At 43.4% G+C, this 20,246-nt stretch overlaps 1 protein-coding gene across 3 annotated transcripts in view; it reads left to right on the top strand.

The window, feature by feature from the left end:
• The window catches only part of MYBPC3 (myosin binding protein C3), a 141,196-nt gene that overhangs the window by 77,649 nt on the left and 43,301 nt on the right, over window positions 1-20,246 (top strand). For all 3 annotated transcript variants that reach the window (XM_037900227.1, XM_037900226.1, XM_037900228.1), the window contains 5 exons: window positions 380-409; window positions 588-727; window positions 3,968-4,045; window positions 5,401-5,560; window positions 14,027-14,131. In XM_037900227.1, the coding sequence (XP_037756155.1) occupies window positions 380-409; window positions 588-727; window positions 3,968-4,045; window positions 5,401-5,560; window positions 14,027-14,131 (513 nt within the window). The remainder of the gene's footprint in view (window positions 1-379; window positions 410-587; window positions 728-3,967; window positions 4,046-5,400; window positions 5,561-14,026; window positions 14,132-20,246) is intronic.

The raw sequence follows: 20,246 nt of genomic DNA, 5'->3' as shown, positions 1-20,246 counted from the left end.
ACTATAGCTTTGATCCTGCAAAAACTTATTCATTGGGTTACATTTACTTATGCACGCAGTCCCAGAGACTTCTATGGGTCTACGCATGAGTACAGTTAAATATGTGTGTGTTTGCAGGATTGGGGGTTTAAATCACTGCCAATAGGATTACACATGGGAGCAAAGTTATTCACTTGAAAAAGTCTTTGCAAGCCCTATTCTATTTTTTGTATTATTTTCTTCTTGTTTTACCAAGCCAGTTTCCAAAATACTATATATTCACCCATTGATTTACATCCACTGAGAGATTATTTAGTATATTATTGTTTTAAAATTATTTTTGGTCTGCTGATTATATGAAATTTAGCTATTTTCAGATCCATTTTTTTTCCCTTTCCAGAGATCAAGATTGATTTTGTGCCAAGACAAGGTAAAAACAATGTTCATTATTGGAATATGTGAGTAACATCTGAACAAGTCATCTTGTATGCTTTTCAGTAGCAGAACCTCTTCAATTTTTAATGTAATATCTGAGAAATGCCTCCTGTTTCCTGCAAAGCATTCAAACCACGTTGAAAAATATTTTATTTTCTCCACTTTCGCTACAGAACCCCCCAAAATCCATCTGGACTGCATGGGTCAAGCAGCCCCTGACACTATTGTTGTGGTGGCTGGGAACAAACTTAGACTGGACGTTCCCATATCAGGAGATCCAATACCCACGGTCATCTGGCAGAAAGTAAACAAGGTAATGTGTAGTCTGACAGTGTGGCTAAGGCAAACAGGTCATACCAGGAACTTCTTCTCTTTTTCACATATGATTTGAATTTCCAATTCTTACCTAAAAAACTTTTCCATATCCCTTCAAATGTAGAGTTTCTAAACAAAGACATTTCTAAAACAGCGGCAAGGCAGCACCTGGTGATTTAGTTGATTTTGCTGTAGTCTTCTTGAACAGTGTTCTTTTTCTAAAGTGTTTATTTTCAGCACGGAGAAAACAAAAGGAAGGCAGTGGATGTGTATGGTAGCCTTTCTGCCCTTCTTTCTCTACTGCACATCAGCATAGTATCTGCATGCCTAGGGAGAGGGCTGCCACCATTAGATTACTGTCTTCTCACATCACAGGAAACAAGTAAGCCCTGGTCATCAGCCCTCCCCACCACCTATGCCTCACAGGAAGGAAATGTTCTAGAATCTCTCCTTTCCCATCCCGAGTTCTTTTGGTCAGTTTGTGAACAAATGGTACTTTCAATATCCTACTGAATGTCTTAGAAGCAGACTCATCTATACCAGCAGCCAGTTCTGTTGGGCATTCTGCCAATTTAGACTTTGTGAATTTAGAGGATACCTGCTATTTTACCTGGTTGTTGGAGTAATTGCAGAAGGACAAAATAGAGGAGTATAAAGTAATACTGCGCCAATGGTACTTACTCCTTTTATGGTATTTGCTGAACTTTTTAGACCTTTCAATCTCTCTTCTTTAAGAGTGAAATGCTACTTCTTACTGCCAGGTAAATGTTCCTTTTTTTTGTTGATAGCAAAAGGCTGACCTCTTGTGGCAGTCATGTCTGGTAAGAATTTCATTTTGAGACCTGCCTCTAAACATGAATGCAGTAAAGACTCTGCCTCCAGTTCACTCATATTCCCATCACCCACTCCTAAATAAATCATAATGTTTTCCTTTGCAACCCAGAATTAGGAAATTTCCTTCAGTGACAAGATGGAGAGGGAATTCAATCTTCTGAAATATTATCTTCTGATCATCAGTCCACAAAAAAATCCAGAAAACAGTTCCTAGAATAACTTTGCCTCTAAAAACATATGCAGACTTCATTATTATTTAAAATTAAAATTATTAATATTATCCCACAGAGGAAGCTAAGACCCAAACCAGTCTTACCCCTTCCCCCAGCTCCAGAACGGGCAGCGAAAAGGTCCCATTCCTTCCCCGGGAATAGTAGAGCCCATACAGCCCCACCCTCCCCCCTCAAGCCAATGAGTTTGTGGAAAAAAATCTTCTGGGAGGGATTACCCAAAAAGTTTTCAAGAACAGAGTAAATCAGCTGCAGCAGGCAACTTTGGATGAGATATAAGACATGAGTAAATAAGTAAGGAAGACCATGAAGGACCATGAGGACAAGAAATTGAACTTGATGCAAAGGAAGCATGGGGACTAGTGGAGGAAGGGCAGTAGCATAACTTCAGAGTATCTAGTTTGGCTGGTGTTAAAGGGCTGAATTTATTCCTTTCTGTAAAAGATGTTCATAAACCCAATACCCCACTGTACAGAAATATTTTGCACAAATACATAAGCCCACTAACCTACTACTTTCATGGGACAGTGACTGAATCACATCTATCTATGGCATCTGCTGCAGGGATCTCATAAACTTTGGTTTACGAGGCTATGAAACTGGTCTTGCTGATGCTTCCTTTAATTCTATTTCACTCTGGGAATGCATTGACCATTTTGGTTTTTTTTATCAGTTAATTTCCTTCTCATTTTTGTTCATTCATTCTGATCTTCATTTTTGTCACATCTCCCCTGCCAAGCAGCCAACATACCCTGCATAGATCCTTCTTCTCTGTGTCTCAGACACAGCTTGACCAACTCTGCTCAATGAGATCTTTCTGACTCTTCATACAATCATAGAAGGGTAGGACTGGAAGGGACCTCAATAGGTCATCTAGTCCAGTCCCCTGCACTCAAGGCAGGACTACGTAATAACTAGACCATTCCTGGCAGGTGTTTGTGTCACCTGTTCTTAAAAACCTCCAGTGATGGAGATTCCACAACCTCCCTGGTTAATTTGTTCCAGTGCTTAACTTCCCTGACAGTTAGAAAGTTTTTCCTAATGTCCAACCTAAACTGCCCTTGCTGCAATTAAAGCCAATTGCTTCTTGTCCTATTCTCAGAGGTTAACAAGAACATATTTTCAGCCTTCTCCTTGTAACAACCTTTTAATGTTTTTGAAAACTGTTATCATGTTCCACCTCAGTCTTCTCCTCTACAGACTAAATAAACCCAATTTTTTCAAGCGTTACTCACAGTCATGTTTTCTAGACATTTAATCATTTTTGTTGGTCTCCTCTGGATTTTCCCCAGTTGGTCATCATCTTTCCTGAAATGTGGCGCCCAGAACTGGACACAATTCTCCAGCTGAGGCCTAATCAGCATGGAGTAGAGTGGAAGAATTACTTCTCATGTTTTGCTTACAACACTACCTGCTAATACATCCCAGAATGATGTTTGGGTTTTTTGCAACATTGTTACACTGTTGACTCATATTTAGCTTGTGATCCACTATCAGCTGCAGATTCCTTTCCACAGTACTCCTTTCTAGGCAGTCATTTCCCATTTTGTATTTGTGCAATAGATTGTTCTTTGATAAGTGGAGTACTTTGCATTTGTCCTTATTCAATTTCATCCTATTTACTTCAGACCATTTCTCTAGTTTGTCCAGATAATTTTGAATTTTAATCCTATTCTCCAAAACACTTGCAATCCCTCCCAGTACTGGTATTGTCCACAAACTTTATAAGTGTACTCTATAGCCATTATCTAAATCATTTATGAAGATATTGAGCAGAACTGGACCCAGGACCTATCCCTGAGGGACCCTGCTCAATATGCTCTTCCAGCTTGACCGTGAACTACTGATAAACTACTCTCTGGGAATGGTTTTCCAACCACTTATGCACCCACCTTATAGTAGCTCCATATAGGTTGCATTTCCCTAGTTTGTTTATGAGAAGGTCATGCAAGACAGTATCAAAAGCTTTATTAAAGTCAAGATATGCCACAACTACTGCTTTCTCTGTATCCACAAGGCTTGTTACCTGTTAAATTAGGTTGGTTTGACATTAATTTGTTTTTGACAAATCCATGTTGACTTTTACTTATCACCTTATTATATTCTAGGTGTTTGCAAACAGATTGCTTGATTATTTGCTTCATTATCTTTCATGTATTTCTTTGCTCATCTAGAACAGCTGCAATGTGCTAAGCAATGCTGATTCCATGGATTCCCCAGACTCCAGCAGTGATTTAAGTAATGAGAGCAAGGTAAGTTCCTTATTATTTATACAAACCCATTAATATATCTGGTGTATTTACAGACAAATGGTCCTGCCAAGAGGAGCTTAAAATTTAAAGTATATAGGAACATAGGCATTAACATAATGGATCAGACCACTGTCCATCTAGGGCAGTGTCCTGCCTCACAGTGGCAATTATCAGATGGTTCAGAGGGAAGCACAAGAAACCCCTTAGTGGACACTTATGGAATAACCTGTCTGTAGGGGCAAGTTTCTTCCTAACCACCATTGTTTAGTGATGGACTTTTGCCCTGAAGCATGAGGGTTTATAACACTTCTAAATATTTTTTGTAAATTCTGTTTTACGTAACTCTGGATATCTAACCCTTTTTTGAGTCTTAGTAAAGATATCTAGTTGAAGAGATTAGTAGGATGCAAGGAGAGATGACAACAGGTAAAGTGATGGGAATGTGAAGGACACAATACAAGATCATGACGTTACCTGTTTTCACATTAAATCCCTTTTATCCTGCATTAATTTTTGTTACATTGGTGTATGTGTGGTAGTCAGTCAGAAGAATTATTTTGCTATTTGTATTACATTAGAACTCAGAGGCCTGGGTCAAGATTGGGACCCCATTGTTCTAGGCACTGTACATACACATAGGTCTTGGACAGTCCCTGTCCAAAGGAGCATAGAGTCTAAAAATTCAAGGATGTGACACAGGGAAAAGGAAAAGGATACAACAAAGTGGTGATGGTTATGCTTAGACATGTTAGCACTGATCAAATGGTCAAAGTATTTTTAATTAAGTGGGAGCAGGGGTGATGTGGGCATCCAAAAGCCCTGAGGATGAGGAGGTGACAGTAACAAAAATGGAAGATGAGGGCTTTGACAAGGGTTTTAGTATTGTGGATAAAAACAAAAGGTCAAAAGTTCAGATCTTAGAAGTGTCAAGGAGGAAGAAGCAACAAGATTTGGACACAGACAAAATGTGTGGGCCAAGGGAGAGAGAGGAGCAGAGGATAATCCCCACGTCACAAATTTGAGACTTTGAAATGCAATAGGGTCTTTTTAACTACCAATGGTGCTTACAGAGCTTTAAAAACCAATTTCTCCCCAAAGGAGAATGTTCGGAGCTGTTATTGGCTATCCACTGATGTCCTGTTGTTCCTACAAAATAGAACCTTAAAACAGAAGAGAACTTCACTGATAGTTTTTCAGTGATATTGGTAATGGTCGGTGTCAGAAAGACTTACATGTTGCTGCAGGCTCAGCATGTTTATGCAAATCCCTGTTCCCTTCATTCAGACACAGCATTAGGCTCTTCTGTTTCCACCCTAGATACAAATGACTTCACTTGCTGTTTTCAATGCCCACAGCTTCTCTCTGAATCTGAAGGTAGAGTTCGTGTAGAGATGCATGAAGACCACTGTATCTTCATCATTGAAGGAGCAGAGAAGCCAGATGAGGGGGTTTATAGAGTTACAGTAAAGAACCCAGCAGGAGAAGATAAGGCTGATATCACAGTAAAGGTTATTGGTAAGTGACTGACAGGAATAACCAGTCTCTGAAAAACTCTTGAGTTCAGTGGGACAGTCCTACCCTCATTCCTGTAAACCTGAGAGCAGCTCTGACTCTGAGTTCAAAGAGGTGAAAAATGACCATATGGGAGGAATATGTTTTATAAAACTTGACAGAAATGTTTTTTCTAAGTAGCTTCCCTTGTATTCCCCATCTGGGAGGAGAAAGAATCGTTCCCATTCATAAAAATTAGGCTATATGAATATCCTTCCCTTCCATTTCCCTACATTTTTGAATGTCAGTGATCCAGTCTCTTCTCTCAGTGGGGTTTATATGTCTATAGAATGAAATCACTTTTTGCGATTTTGTTGTGTAAGTTTTCAAACAGAAACTGCTTTATTATATGTATGGTAAACAGTTAATGGAATGAAGGGATATGTACATATGGTATAAGATATTAAAAAGGACTGGAATTATTTAGCCTACAAAGGAGAAGAGCTAGAGGGGAGTTTGACTGAAGTACTCTAGATTATGAAGGGTGTTGTGAAAATCAATCAGCTCCTTCTTTATATCCTGGCCTGCATTATAAGAACAAGGGCAAACTGAACAAATTTAGAAGTGATAAAAGGAAATGTTTTTTGCATGCCATATTGTAAACCTAGTTCATTGCTGTATGAGGTCATTGGGACAAATACTAAGATAGGTTCTTTATATTATTAATTTCTGTTCTTAAATAAGGTAAGATAACATACGTGCAGCCATTGTATTACACATACTAACTAACCTCACTTCCCAATAATGCCTGGCATCACCTGGCTCTCTCTCCATGATATGAGCATTTCTTGGAGAGCACAAGAAGTTTGGTTTGAATCTGACTATTGTCCACATCAGTGCCTAGTCCAATCTGGTACTGAGGACCCTTAGATGTAATCTGGGCAAAGCCACCATTTTCTGCACACAGCAGGCTCTAAATGAGGATAACTCACCAATCCCTGTGAAATACAAGGACTTTGCAAATGTATTTGATAAAAATAATACTGATGCTCTGCCCCCGCACAGGTCCTATGACTGCCCCACAGACCTCCAGCTAGGGGCCAAAATCCCCTTTGTGCAAAATTTATCCCATCAGAATCTCAACTCAGGTTCCTACGGGAGTATCTTGATGAAAATCTGGCAAAAAATTTTATCCATCTGTCTGTGTCCCCCACTGTGGCCCCAATCCTGTTTTGTCACAAAATGGATGGCACCCTGCACCTCTGCGTATACTATTGAACACTGAACAATATAACCATCAAAAATAAATATCCCTTGCCATTGATCAACAAAGAAGTAGAAAGGGTCAGCTCAGCAAAAATTTCCACTAAAGCACCTATCACATGGTCTGGATCCGAGAGGGCGATGAATGGAAAACAGACTTTCATACTTGGTATGGACATTTTGAGTACCTCATGCTGCCTTTTGGTCTCTGTAACACCTCCACCATGTTCCAGCATTTGGTTAATGATATCTTCAGGGAGGTTCTGAACCAGTTTATCATAATCTATCTAGATGACAGTCTTATTTTTTCAGAAAACCAAACCTTGCACCACCAGCATGTCCAGTTGGTACTTGAATGTCTTTGAGCAAATGGCTTATATGGGAAGCCTGAGAAATGTGAATTTGATCACACTGCTGTGGACTTCTTGGGTTATACCATCTCTCCCAGTGGAATAAGTATGGATCCCAAAAAGGTTTCTGCAATTTTGACTTGGGCAACTGCCAAGAGCATCTGTGATATCCAATGCTTACTAGGATTCGCCAGCTTCTACAGATAATTCATCCAAGGATTCTCAAAAGTGGTGTTTCCAGTTACCCAACTGCTACAGAAAAACTCCACTTTCAGCTGGACACCAGAAGCCCAACTGGCTTTTGATTGGCTGAAGAAAGCATTTACTTCTGCCCCTGTCTTAGTACACCAAGATGCATCTAAACCGTTTTGTTGTTGAAACAGAGGCTTCCAATTACGCAATCAGGGTAGTATTATCTCAGTGATGTGATCCTCAAATGACCTCCATGCTTGTGTCTTTTATTCTAGGAAATAGACATCTGAGGAACAAAATTACCAAATGTACAATAAGGAATTACTGGCCATCAAGGCTGCATTTCAGGAGTGGCACCACCATCTAGAAGGTGCGCGCTTTCCAGGCAACGTCTTCACAGATCATAAAAACCTGGAACATCTCTGAATGGGCACAGCCCGCAACCAATGTCAAATATGTTGGCCCCTTTTCCTTACTAGATTTAACTTCGACATGATCTACCAGCCCGCAACCCAAAATGGTGAACTCAGTGCATTATCCTGCAAGGGGGAGTTCCTAGATAAAGGGGATAATCCTCTTGAACCTGCCATTATATTGAAAGCCCTGCCATTTTGTGAATGTGCTCCAACGTTGATCTTTTGGCCTTGTAAACTCCTCACTGGTCAGTGATCTCCTTTCAGTGAAATGGATGTCAGCCAATTCTGACCTAAACTTCTCAGTCAAAAACAAGTTACTCTGGTTCAAGGATCGCCTTTATCTCCCTGATGGATCACCCCATCTAGCTGTACTCTGGCTATGCCACAATTCCCTGCTGGCAGGCCATTTTGGGTACTGAAAGACAAAGAAGCTGATCTCTCACAATTTTTGGTGGCCAAAACTATTCTCCTCCATCAAATCTTTACACTGCTTCTAGGGACACATGCAGCTGGATGAAGACCCCCACTGCCAAACTTCTGGGTGTCTGGATCCCACTTCCACCCATATCTCAACCTGGGGCCTTGATATCATAGAATCATAGAAGATTAGGTTGGAAGAGACCTCAGGAGGTCATCTAGTCCAACCCCCTGCTCAAAGCAGGACCAACCCCAACTAAATCATCCCAGCTAGGGCTTTGTCAAGCCTGACCGTAAAAACTTCTAAGGAAGGAGATTCCACCACCTCCCTAGGTAACACATTCCAGTGTTTCACCACCCTCCTAGTGAAAAAGTTTTTCCTAATATCCAACCTAAACCTCCTCCACTGCAACTTGAGACCATTACTCCTTGTTTTGTCATCAGCTACCACTGAGAACAGTCTAGATCCATCCTCTTTGGAACCCCCTTTCAGGTAGTTGAAAGCAGCTATCAAATCCCCCCTCATTCTTCTCTTCCGCAGACTAAACAATCCCAGTTCCCTCAGCCTCTCCTCATAAGTCATGTGTTCCAGTCCCCTAATCATTTTTGTTGTCCTCCACTGGACGTTTTCCAATTTTTCCACATCCTTCTTGTAGTGTGGGGCCCCAAACTGGACACAGTACTCCAGATGAGGCCTCACCAATGTCGAATAAAGGGGAATGATCACGTCCCTCGATCTGCTGGCAATGCACCTACTTATACATTCCAAAATGCCATTGGCCTTCTTGGCAACAAGGGCACACTGTTGACTCATATCCAGCTTCTCATCCACTGTCACCCCTAGGTCTTTGTCCGCAGAACTGCTGCCTAGCCATTCGGTCCCTAGTCTGTAGCGGTGCATTGGATTCTTCCGTCCTAAGTGCAGGACTCTGCATTTGTCCTTGTTGAACCTCATCAGATTTCTTTTGGCCCAATTCTCTAATTTATCTAGGGCCCTCTGTATCCTATCCCTACCCTCCAGCATATCTACCTCTCCTACCAGTTTAGTGCCACCTGCAAACTTGCTGAGGGTGCAATCCACACCATCCTCCAGATCATTTATGAAGATATTGAACAAAACCGGCCCGAGGACCGACCGTTGGGGCACTCCACTTGATACCGGCTGCCAACTAGACATGGAGCCATTGATCACTACCCGCTGAGCCTGACAATCTAGCCAACTTTCTATCCACCTTATAGTCCATTCATCCAGCCCATACTTCTTTAACTTACTGTCAAGAATACTGTGGGAGACCATGTCAAAAGCTTTGCTAAAGTCAAGGAACAACATGTCCACCGCTTTCCCCTCATCCACAGAGCCAGTTATCTCGTCATAGAAGGCAATTAGATTAGTCAGGCATGACTTGCCCTTGGTGAATCCATGCTGACTGTTCCCGATCACTTTCCTCTCCTCTAAGTGCTTCAGAATTGATTCCTTGAGGACCTGCTTCATGATTTTTCCAGGGACTGAGGTGAGGCTGACTGGCCTGTAGTTCCCAGGATCCTCCTCCTTCCCTTTTTTAAAGATGGGCACTACATTAGCCTTTTTCCAGTCATCCAGGACCTCCCCCGATCGCCATGAGTTTTCAAAGATAATGGCCAATGGCTCTGCAGTCACATCCGCCAACTCCTTTAGCACTCTTGGATGCAGCGCATCCGGCCCCATGGACTTGTGCTCGTCCAGCTTTTCTAAATAGTCCCGAACCACTTCCTTCTCCACAGAGGGCTGATCACCTCCTCCCCATTTTATGCTTCCCAGTGCAGTAGTCTGGGAGCTGACCTTGTTCGTGAAGACAAAGGCAAAAAAAGCATTGAGTACATGAGCTTTTTCCACATCCTCTGTCACTAGGTTACCTCCCTCATTCAATAAGGGGCCCACACTTTCCTTGACTTTCTTCTTGTTGCTAACATACCTGAAGAAACCCTTCTTGTTACTCTTAACATCTCTTGCTAGCTGCAATTCCAGGTGTGATTTGGCCTTCCTGATTTCACTCCTGCATGCCCGAGCAATATTTTTATACTCTTCCCTGGTCGTTTGTCCAATCTTCCACTTCTTGTAAGCTTCATTTTTGTGTTCAAGATCAGCAAGGATTTCACTCTTAAGCCGAGCTGGTCGCCTGCCATATTTACTATTCTTTCTACACATCGGGATGGTTTGTCCCCGTAACCTCAATAAGGATTCTTTAAAATACAGCCAGCTCTCCTGGACTCCTTTCCCCTTCATGTTATTCTCCCAGGGGATCCTGCCCATCAGTTCCCTGGGGGAGTCAAAGTCTGCTTTTCTGAAGTCCAGGGTCCCTATTCTGCTGCTCTCCTTTCTTCCTTTTGTCAGGATCCTGAACTCGACCATCTCATGGTCACTGCTGCCCAGGTTGCCACCCACTTCTACTTCTCCAATTCTTCTCTGTTTGTGAGGAGCAGGTCAAGAGGAGCACGGCCCCCAGTTGGTTCCTCCAGCACTTGCACCAGGAAGTTATCCCCAACACTCTCCAAAAACTTCCCGGATTGTCTGAGCACTGCTGTATTGCTCTCCCAGCAAACGTCAGGGTGATTGAAGTCCCCTCCGAGAACAGGGCCTGTGATCTGGAAACTTCTGTTAGTAGTCCAAAGAAAGCCTCATCTACCTCTTCCTTCTGGTCTGGTGGTCTACAGCTGACACCCACCACGACATCACCCTTATTGCTCTCACCTCTAAACTTAAACCAAAAACTCTCAACAGGCTTCTCTCTGGTTTCATACTGGAGCTCTGAGCAATCATACTGCTCTCTTACATAAAGAGCAACTCCTCCACCTTTTCTCCCCGGCCTGTCCTTCCTGAACAGTGTATACCCATCAATGACAGTGCGTCAGTCATGTGAGTTACCCCACCAAGTCTCTGTTATTGCAATCATATCACAGTTCCTTGACTGTGTCAGGACTTCCAATTCTTCCTGTTTGTTTCCCAGGCTTCTTGCGTTTGTGTACAGCAGGGGCGGGCAAACTTTTTGGCCTGAGGGCCACATCGGGTTTCTGAAATTGTATGGAGGGCCGGCTAGGGGAGGCTGTGCCTCCCCAAACAGCCAGGCATGGCCCAGCCCCTGCCCCCTATCCAAACCCCCTGCTTCTTGCCCCCTGATGGCCCCCCCAAGGACTCCTGCCGCATCCAACCCCGCCTGTTCCCTGATGGCCCCCCGGGGACCCCTGCCGCATCCACCCACACCTGCTATCAGGCCCCTGAACGCCCCTGGGCCCCCCCGCCCCTAACTGCCCTCCTTGCTGCCCCATCCAACCCCCTCCTCTCCTTTCTGACTGCCCCCCCGGGACCCCTGACCCAGCCAACCACCCCTTCTCCCTGACCACCCCCAGACTCCTCGCCCCTAACTGCCCCTACCCCTAACTCCGCCCACCCCATTCAACCCCCCCCTCCTTCCTGACTCCCCCCTACCCCATTCAACCCCCCCTCCTTTCTGACTCCCCCCCCCCGGACCCCTGCCCCATCCACTCCCCCTGCTCCCTGTCTCCTGACCGTCCCATCCAACCCCTCCTCTCCTTCCTGACTGTCCCTCCCGGGACCCCGTCCCCATTCAACCCCTGTTCCCTCTGACTGCCCCGACCCCTATCCACGCCCCTGACCACTCCCTGGAACTCCCCTGCCCTCTATCCAACCCCCCCCCCACTCCCTTACCGTGCTTCCTGAAGCACCAGTGGCTGGCAGCTGTGCCACGCTGCGCAGCACAGAGCACCAGGTCAGGCCGGACTCTGCAGCACCGCTGCCCAGAGCATTGTGCCGTGCAGTGGCGTGGCTCCGGGGGAGTGGGGACAGCCTCCCGGGCCAGGAGCTCAGGGGCCAGGCAGGATGGTCCTGCGGGCTGGATGTGGCCCTGGGGCTGTAGTTTGCCCACCTCTGGTGTACAGGCACCTAAGATAACTAGCCGATTGCCCTACTTTCTCAGTATGAATCAGGAGGCTTCCCCTGTTGCACCCTCCTCTTTGTGTTTCCTCCTGGTATCACACTTCCCCACTTACCTCAGGGCTTAGGTCACCATCTCCTGGCAAACCTAATTTAAAGCCCTCCTCACTAGGTTAGCAAGCCTGCCTGTGAAGATGCTCTTCCCTCTCTTTGTTAGGTGGATACCATCTCTTCCTAGCAATCATTCTTCCTGGAACAACATCCTATGGTCGAAGAATCCAAAGCCTTCTCTCCAACACCACCTGTGCAACCATGCATTTACCTCCACAATTCGATGGTCCCTATCTGGGCCTTTTCTTTCAACAGGGGGGATGTACGAGAACATGACTTGCGTCTCAGACTCCTTTATCCTTCTTCCCAGAGCCACGTAGTCTGCAGTGTCCTGCTTAAGGTCATTCTTGGCAGTCATTGGTGTCCACATGGAGAAGTAGAAAGGGGTAGCAGTTAAATCGATAAATAGATTTAATCACTGACTTCCCCACTTCTTAGGGCTGCACAGCTATACTGATCGTTGTCAACCTCCACTCCAAAATGGTGCACTTTTTGCCTTGTCAGAAGATCCCAACTGCACAAGCAATGGCTAACTTATTTTTCAACCACATCTTCAAGCTCCATGGGTTATCAACTGAGATTACATCCAACTGTGGGCCACAATTTGTCTCCCATTTTTGGAGAGAATTGTTCAAACTCCTGGAAGTCACCCTACACATTTCCTCTGCCTACCACCCCCAGATGGATGGACAAACAGAACGGATAAGCGAAATTCTAGAAAAATGTCTTCACTGCTTCATCAACATGACTGGATCAGGCTCTTGCCTTTTGCCAAGTTTGCTTACAATAACTCCGATCACAAATCAATCTGCCAAAGTCCCTTCTGTTTCAGTTATTGCTTCCAGTCCTGATTTCATCCATCTGTACCGCCAACCTCCCATGAGACCCTGCGGCCTCCAATTTGGTTGAACATCTCCACCACATTCAAGAGGAATTAAAATCACACAAACTCAGCCAAAGAGGACTACAAACAATACACTGACCTCCATCGACAGGATATGTCTCTCAGCTCAGCACTTGGACACCTCCCAACCCTCAAGGAAACTAAACCACTGTTATCTTGGCTCATTCCAGATCATTCAACAGATTAACCTCATGACCTTCAAGCTCCAGCTACCACGTACCATGAGTGGATACATCCAGTATTCCATGTTTTCTTGTTAAAAATATGTGGATAACTTATTTCCTAGATACACACAACGACCTCCACTCCCAGTCTCAATTCAGGAGCAGAAAGAATATGCAGTGGCACAGAATTCCCCCAGGAGTAGCAAGAGGCAACCTCTCTCTGCAACAGCTCCCTCTGCCTGCCAAATTATGGAACAACAATGATGCATCTCAGGAATGCACCTATTCTGCAGGCCAGAGGAAACATGTTATGACTGCAGCCGTCAAAACCTTGGTGGGGTATGGGCAGATTATACAGAGGACTATGCAGCTAAAATTTTGTATTTCACAAAGATGTGTCTATATATGTGTAGATTAAGAAATATGAATAATCAAACATAATTTAAAGTAAAAGCAACCTAACCTAGAAGCATCAAAGAGCAGGGCACAGTCTGGACTGAGGTAATGACTTATACTGTATCTGGTGCTTAGATGCTACAGATCTAGATCTGCACATTAGAAATACCATAGACAGACAGACAGTGTCTTCAAAATGAAGGAGGAGAGATCTCTCACTAGGTTTGATTTGGTTGTGCGGATATCCTTGAGATATATAATGTGGAAAAATGCTCAACAAAAATGTTTAATAACATAGCTGATGGCAAGGGTAATAATTTTGACACTCCCTCTCTCATACAATCTTCAGACGTTCCTGATCCTCCAGAAGCTCCCAAGATCATCAATGTTGGAGAAGATTACTGCACAGTGCAGTGGCAACCCCCTAAATATGATGGAGGCCAACCAGTACTGGGTAAGAGTTGCTAAAAAGACAGAGTCCTCCGCAGACTCATCTATACCAGTTACTAGCCCTTTAAAATGAGACCTGGGGCCTTAATCAGCATATTCATACAGAAATCAGATATGCTGGCTCTTAAAACTGAGAGATGCACACTACTCATTCTCAAGCTATCGGAATCCTGGCTCTTTAATCTTGGGGGCAGAGTGCCTTGTATCTGCCCCATCTAAATCAGGGACACGTTTCACTGACAGACTTAAGTCTGTGTTTGGACAGGGGCACAAATGGGAATGTCTAGTGTCAAGGCAGAAGGAAACTAAAGTCAGACATTCCCATTCCACACTCTGAAACTTTGCTGAAGTCTATAGGGTCTGGACTTGCTTGAGTTTCCTTGTTTCAGCACAGTACACCCTTTATGAAGCCTCATGAGAAGCACTGTAGCTATGGATGATCTACTATATTCCTCCCTTTTAACTCCTCATACTATATTCTAGGAGAGTAGAGTTTGTATTAGATCTTTGTTTTTTCCCAAAAGAAAGGAGTAACTTCTATAGGAGTCACTGGTACCCTGTGCAGGAATAACAGGACCTGCGAAGTGTCCACTCCAGCCACCAAGGAGTTAATAGCTTAAACTATTAGATGTGAAGAAACACACCAGCAGTTGCCATGTTGCTGTTATCAAAAGCTCACAAAATAGTTTGAAAAGGTCACACCAATGCATCCGATGAAGTGAGCTGTAGCTCACGAAAGCTTATGCTAAAATAAATTCGTTAGTCTCTAAGGTGCCACAAGTACTCCTGTTCTTTTTGCGAATACAGACTAACCCGCCTGCTACTCTGAAACCAATGGTTCAGTTATGTGGAGCTGCTTTCGGTTGGGTCAGGTCATTTAAGTATTGTTTTCAATCCCTAATTAAAGTTTTAGCTAATATCATGTCAAGGATTTTGCTATCAGCAAAACTAGAACAAAAACTGCAAATACTATGTTTAGTGATAGTTAAGGTTGCAGCAGAATTCACTCTTTTCATTGAAACCCTTAAAAGTATGAAAATAAGAAGTTAAGGGGAAAGATTTGTGCATTCCCTTCCATTTTCATATTGCCCACAACATTATCTTTGATGCATTCCAAAACTCCATAAGGCTTTCATGTCCATCTCCAACAGATAACAAAAAGCAATACAACTTCATTAAACTTACACTCGCTAGCACAAAATCTTAAGTGACCTCATATGCTTTTATATCAATAGATCAGCACGTCTGACTGTCATGCTTTCCATGTGTTTGGAAAATTATTCTGCCTTAACACTGTAGAGGTCACTGATACTACTATCACTGTAGTTTTTGTTTACTAATTTCCTAGGTTTTTATGGTTTTGATGTACAACAGTGGATAGCTTCCCACAGTCAGGTGAGAAATGGAGCAGAACGTGCCTGGGAATCAGAGGGAGAAACTGTGTTGCTGAAGCTGCTCCTGAATACATTGATACTCCTGAAGAGTGAGAGAGACTGAGGTGTACATCAGAAAATTATTTGTTTTATCCCCATTGAGAAGTTTTTAATATTTTATCCCCTTTTAAAAGTTACTGAAAGTAAGTACACCATGAGAAACCCTCCATGTTTAGAACTGATTACATAATCTATCAGCTGGAAGGAACCTCCGTGAAGAAGTCTGTGTCATCACTTGCTTCTAAAACCCTCCAAAGTCTTGCCTGGACTTCTGAAAATTGGATACAGCCAGCAGCAGCTGCAGGGTATGTGTGTCTATATTACACTATGCAGTGTAGTCATAGCTGCTTCGGTCTCAGGACATTAGAGAGACAAGGTGGGTGATGGAATATGTTTTATTGGACCAACTTCTATTGGTGAGCGAGACAAGTTTTCGAGCCACACAGAGCTCTTCTTCAGGTCTGGCATTACACTAGCAGTTTTATCTATATGGATCTCCCATCCCCACCAGTATGAAGCATGCCACTCAGCTTGCCAAAATGCCCATGTGAAACACCTGCTGGTATGATGGCTGCCATCTTGGCCAACAATAGGGAGTGAATCAGTGACCTCCAGAGGTAAAAACATGAGTCTTTACACCTTATGCTAAAGAGCCAGCCTCTCAAGCTGAGACCTGTCATAGACTCACAGCCTCTGTAGATTAAAAACAAAGCGCGGGAGACCCTCTGACAGCAGGAATCCGGGCTGAAGGGGGAGTCGCAGCCTGCCCTGCTCTGACAGAGTGGGAGTCTGGACTGAGAGCCGGAGCCACAGCACACCCTGCTCTGACAAGCAGAGCCCGGGCTGACAGCTGGAGCCCGCCCGGAGGTGACAAGGGGAACGGTAGCCTGCCCTGCCTGCTCTTGCCAGTGGGAACCACAGCCGCATGGGGCACTGCAGGGCTCTTCACTAGTCCCATGAAGGGCGATCTTAGCAACTGCGAAACGTCAGACATCTGTTGCATGTTTTTTTCCCCCAAGAACTTAAAAACATTATCAGCAAGAAACAGCGAGAAACAGCTTATATGAGAAATGGATCGTTTTGTGACAAAGGGACAAAAGTGTACAACACAAGCCAAAGTGAGGGCAGAAGTGGAAGTTCCAGCAAAACGCAGAAGAGAAAAATACGACAAAGCTTATTTCAAACTGGGCTTTACATGGTGCTGGTCCAGCGATGCACCAAGGCCTTAAGGTGTTGTAGGCGGCGATATACTGGTAAATGACAATATGTGGCCCTGCAAGCTATGCATCTCATTACCAGGACAAAAAAAAGTTGTTGAAGTCTAAGCACTGTTAACATGAACGCTACTGAGGCTTCTTACCATGTGGCTTTGTGCATTGCCAGAGCTGGTAAGCTGCACAACATAGGTGAGAAACTACTACTTCCAGCTGCAAAGGATATGTGTGGTGATGATAAAAGAGAAAGCAGCATCACAGCTAGACTTTCTAATGACACAGTTTCTAATGACACAGTTTCACACCGTATTGCGGAGATGGCCACTAATATAAAAGAGCAGCTCCTAGAAAGTGTTTGTCAGAGCCCATATTATTCAATTCAGATAGAGGAGTCTACCGATATATCAAATGCTACACAGCTACTCGTTATTAGTGGTTATCTGGGTTTCATGAATTAATACACTGGGTACCTAAAGCCCTCCTTCCTTTTTTATCCACCTACCTATGCTAGTCAGGCTTCTCACTATTAACTGCAATGAAAACAAAGTATGGCTCCCGGCTTTCTGTTGAAGATGACTTATGTCTCTTCCTTTCTACACTGCAACCCTGAATTCCACTACTTTGTACAGCAAGGAAACAAACACACCCCTTCCACTGATAAGATAGGGCTGATTGATATTATACTGAATTAATATATCATTATTTGGTGTCATGTTTCCTAAAATGTTTGTGAAGTTTTATTTTAGCTGCTTCCATTTGTACTCTTTTTGAACTTAAAATTAACACTTCTGAAACGCCTACTGATCTATAATTGATCAAATCTTTACATTTTTATTATTTTTTGCAACATATAGGATTTTCAGTTTGTTATATTGTTTTACTAAACTATGGGGAGGCGTAGTCATTTTTTTCATAGCTCACCAAGTCTGATTATGTCAAATTTTGAGAACCCTGCTATATAGGATAACCCAAGCTGATTTAGTCACTCTGAAAGGTAGTGTGTTGCTGTGGATAAGACTGGGATTTATCATGTTAGGGTATGTCTACACCGTGCCAACTGGCTTGTGCTATGGGGCTGTTTAATTGCTGTGCAGATGTTCGGGCTCAGGTTGCAGCTGAACTCTGAGACCCTCCCACCTTGTAGGGTCCTAAAGAGAGGGCCCCACCTGGAGCCTGAGCATCTATACTGCAATTAAACAGCCCCTTAGTCTGAGCACTATGAGTTTGAGTCAGTTGGCGTGGGCCAGCCACAGGTTTTTCATTGCAACGTAGACATAGCCTAACATGACAAACCCCAGTCTTGTCCAATGCACCACACAGAGTGACTAAAATCAGTTTGGGTTGTCCTATCTCTACAGGATAAACCATGACCCTCTCCGAAAGCCAGGGACAGAATCCAGGATTGCTGATCACCAGTATTCTACTGCTGACTAGTGTACCTATCCTTAGAGACCCAAGTTATGAGCCTAAGGTGGCCTTGCATAAGATCTCTGCTAGCGTATTTTTAAAATAGAGGGGAGTCTTCAGCAGCGATTCCCTAACCATCTTCTAATTTGGGGTTTATGGGGTTAGTCAACAATAAGGGTATTGAATTGCATTGGAATTTAAACAAAAGTAGGAAGAGGTGAGATTTTAATTATTGGCCTTGTCTTTCCAAGACCAGGAAGTTTTCCTGTACACTACATGGGTATTTATTGAATCTCTCTCACTCATGTTTCAGAGTAACAGCCGTGTTAGTCTGTATTCGTAAAAAGAAAAGGAGTACTTGTGGCACCTTAGAGACTAACCAGTTTATTTGAGCATGAGCTTTCGTGAGCTACAGCTCACTTCATCAGATGCATAGCATATCGTGGAAACTGCAGAAGACATTATATACACACAGAGACCATGAAACAAAACTTCCTCCCACCTCACTCCCCCGCTGGCAACAGCTTATCTAAAGTGATCCTCAAGTAGAGCCATTTCCAGCACAAATCCAGGTTTTCTCACCCTTCCCCCCCCCACACACATACAAACTCACTCTCCTGCTGGCAACAGCCCATCCCCCTTTGAAACCCCTCTTTTATAATGCGCATGATAATCAAGGTGGGTCACCTCCAGCACTAATCCAGGTTTTCTCACCCCCCCCCACACCCCCCCCTCACTCATGTGTTTCTTTGTCTCCAGGAGTGAGTGACAGCGCTCAAGCCAAAACAGATTTATCATCAAATTAATTAAGCAGGTTCATCTTGGAGCTAATATTTACTATAATTACTAAAAAGTTATAAAATCCTCTACAGACAAAAGCTACCAATTTATGATTGATAGTCTAGCACATATAGGGCAACAATGTGGACAAAGAACAAGTCCCAGAGTGTGTCAGATTTCTTGGAGAAGCAGACAAAAAATGAGCAAACCAGTGAAAAATTGCCAAAGGGGGTGATTTTTAAATTCTTCTTATTCTCTCTGTATCAATTCATTTTTTTAAAAAACACCATGAAAAATTCAAACAGTGCTCAAAATTTATATTCAATGTTTTATTTTTTGCCATGTCAATAAGATTTTACAAAACACAGGTTTGAAGTTCTTGTTAAAACTGAACTTTGTAATGCAACCTTAGCTAAAGTGCAACCACTCCATAATAAACAACTGAAGATTTTAATGGGAAAAGTTGACAGTGGTGTTAGGCTGTCTTGAGTAGCTCACAGGTGTGAGTGCCAACCTCAGGGCAGACTGTCAAAAAGCAGGGCACAAACCCCAAACTAGTTGTGAGTTCTATACTTAGATTTCACCAACCAAATAATAAGTGTGAACTCCTCAAGCACTACAGCAGCCTGAACATGGAGTCTCAGATAGTCCCCTTCAATACTCCAGTCTATTTTACCACCCAAGCAAACCTGCCTTTGTGACAGATGGTCCCTTATACCAAAAATCACAACAGTGTTCAGGTTACTCCCAATCCCAAAGGACCAGACACTTATCCCAGTTCAGTTGCACCTTAGACCTCACACCAATGATAACATTTGTAGCCAATCCTATAATTAACTAAAGATTTATTAACTAAGAAATAAGAGAGTTATTTACAAGGTTAAAGAAGGTAAACATACACACACAAATTAGTTACAGTCTTAGGTTCCAAAATGCAATAGAAGGTGCTGTGATATGCAAGCTTTCTATGTCCTGTAGAGCTAACCAAGGCTAAGCAGATTGGGGATCCCTTGCTTATGCTTAGAAACTACTGCTCTCTCTAAATTCCAAGCAGTATAATGATACAGGGATTCTCATTCCCTTCCCCCATAGTTCAAACTGATGGGACAAGTATTTGCACCTGTCTCCTCTTCATGGGGGTGTGTGGGACTATCAACAAAATCTTTGTACTTTGATGTTTTACAATGGCTCCTTTGGTTTCAATGGGCCTTCCTGTGTGCGGGACCAGCACATCACATTAATTAAAGATTCTTTCCCATTTGGTGAAATTTCCCATTTCTCATCT

This window comes from Chelonia mydas, chromosome 6, assembly GCF_015237465.2.
Source record: "Chelonia mydas isolate rCheMyd1 chromosome 6, rCheMyd1.pri.v2, whole genome shotgun sequence".
Lineage (NCBI taxonomy): Eukaryota > Metazoa > Chordata > Testudines > Cheloniidae > Chelonia > Chelonia mydas.
This window is presented reverse-complemented; position numbering and strand designations above follow the sequence as displayed.